This window comes from Triticum urartu, unplaced genomic scaffold (genome assembly GCF_003073215.2).
Source record: "Triticum urartu cultivar G1812 unplaced genomic scaffold, Tu2.1 TuUngrouped_contig_10579, whole genome shotgun sequence".
Taxonomy (NCBI): Eukaryota; Viridiplantae; Streptophyta; class Magnoliopsida; order Poales; family Poaceae; genus Triticum; species Triticum urartu.
Genome location: NW_024111459.1, coordinates 1 through 2,366, shown reverse-complemented (window position 1 = coordinate 2,366; position 2,366 = coordinate 1). Strand labels below are relative to the sequence as shown.

The window sequence follows — 2,366 nt, the reverse complement described above, 5'->3', positions numbered from 1 at the left end:
AGAAGCAAGCTCCGCAGCATGGTTCGCCTCTAATTCAGCTGAGAGGCGTGATATCTCTTCCTGGACCTGCTTTTTTCTTGGCCTTCTGCTCAGCTTTGCTGCCCTTGGCATCTGCTTTCTCAGACTTGTTTCCTTATCCTGGAGTTTGGATTTCTCCTTCCTGTTACATATAAAAAAGGTAATCATTCTCAGATACCATGTAACATCAACAGGAAACAAAGCATCCTCCACCATTTCTAACACCATCAAGTTACCAGGAAAATCAGTTAAGGATGAGAGGTGAGCTACACAACCACAATTTACCAAGCTGAGATCACTTCCGATGGATAATGCAATATACTATGCCTAACTAGTCAACTGGCAGCAGAGTGCTTTTCTATAAATTGTTCAGAACCTGCAGGCCAATCAATTAAGGATGAGTGCGTTCGTACGAGTGTGTGTGCGACCGTACTGCTTTTTTCAAAAATAGAAGTAGTAGAAGGGGGCTTGGGGGCTGCTTAATTTGCCTCTTTTCAGAAGAAAAAAACAGTGATCCACATTTTGTCCTGTTACAAGTAGCTTTCCTTTGTTGAGAACTACTATATGCCTTGCAGAAGCATTCTGATGGCTACTGCTTTATACCATTTCTATCCCCTGCCCTGTACCAGTTGAAGGCTAAATATTTGTAACAGTTTTAAACGGCAACATACTAAAGGATCTAAAAGAAATCAGCACGCCAATATAACTCGGGCATATGAAATTACCAGTTGAATGGGCTCCTACATCCTCCAACAAAGGATGAAAATGAAATATTAGTATTGCCTTGAAGACATAGCAGGGGCCCTGCTATGCAAAAATTTAAAGGTAGCTACTAGCTGGTTATTCTCCATCGCTTACAACCAACATAAATAGTACGTGGCGCGAAGCTAATGATGCAATAAACTGTCGTACCGAAGATTTATTACAAACAGTGTCTAATCGACGCATAAAACATCAATTTGCTAAGAACATTCACGACCAGCAGGCAGGGATAACAATGCCAGTATGCAGATGATCAACATGATTATCAGGTCCTCCAGCTGCAGTGAACACCTTGATTGCTTGCTGCATTGTTGGACGGCGTGATGGATTGGGTTCTATGCACCGAACAGCAAACGCGATCACTTTGAATACTTTGCTTCGGACCTCAGCTGCAGGGAGTGGGATCCGGATGTCCAACAAATCCTTGAGTGATGTACTCTTATCGGCCATGGATGAAAGAAAATCACCTGGATGGTGTCCCATGAACAACTCGAGCGTGAGCACTCCAAAACTATAGATGTCGCATTTCTCTGTCACCCTTGTTGAGTATGCAAGCTCTGCCACACCAATATTGAAGGGTTAGATTTCTCAGACACTTCAAGAAACTGAATCTAGAGGACCAGACAACAATGGTCTATTATTACCCAACTGCTAAACATATCGGCTCAATCACTGTTGGCAATGTAGATTGTACAGACTAGAGAGTAGAGACAAACAAAGTGTAGTTGATAAACAAAACTATGATAGAATAACTGATTAAACAAAAAAAAAAGGATATTTGTACAAATTAGTATGTTATTCGCTACTGCTTGGCACCCTTAGCAGAATAAACATACAAATTTCATATTTGATCGGACGAGAAAGAAAGCATAACAACACACAGATCTAACAGAAATAGAGTTCATTTTACCTGGGGCAAGATACCCTTTTGTCCCAGCAAGCCTTGTGCAGTTTGAATCATCCGCAGATAGTATTTTGGCTATACCAAAATCAGAGATGCATGCTCTGAATTCCAGATCATGCAAAATGTTGCTGCTTGATATGTCTCTGTGGACTATCGGTGCAAAGCAATCATGATGCATGTAAGATAAAGCATGAGAAACATCATTGATTATATTTAACCTTCTTATCCAATCCAATTCAGCTATACTTTCCTTGTTCTTTAAAGATTCTGCTAAGCTTCCTCTGTCCATGTATTCGTACACCAGAAATCTTCCCTGAGGTGTAGAACAGTAGCCAAATAACTTCACAATGTTTCGATGCCGAATATGAATCAATGCATCTATTTCATGATCAAATGACTCATCATCTTCCATCAGATGGATCTTCTTCACCGCAAATATTTCACCACTAGGTAACTCAGCTCTATACACTGACCCACTACCTCCAGTTCCAATGCAGTGACTATCACCGAAATTCTCCATGGAGTCAACAATTTTCTTGGACAGATCTTGTCCATCAAAGTTCCAGATGGTGAACAACTTTGTCTGCTCCAAGTCATTACCACTTTCTGCGCTATATTTCTTCCTTTTATATCTCAATAGTGTTACTACTGTGGTGATGAGCACAAGAGTTATTGCAGCAGG

General features: G+C 40.8%; 1 protein-coding gene across 1 annotated transcript; it reads right to left on the bottom strand.

Moving 5' to 3' along the window:
* Positions 1–990: 990 nt before the first annotated feature.
* On the bottom strand, positions 991–2,363 carry LOC125526596 (MDIS1-interacting receptor like kinase 2-like; the record flags this gene model as incomplete). Its single annotated transcript, XM_048691247.1, has 2 exons — positions 991–1,337; positions 1,691–2,363. Coding segments are annotated over 2 exons (1,020 nt in total), but the record flags the coding sequence as incomplete, so codon positions are not given.
* Positions 2,364–2,366: the final 3 nt, after the last annotated feature.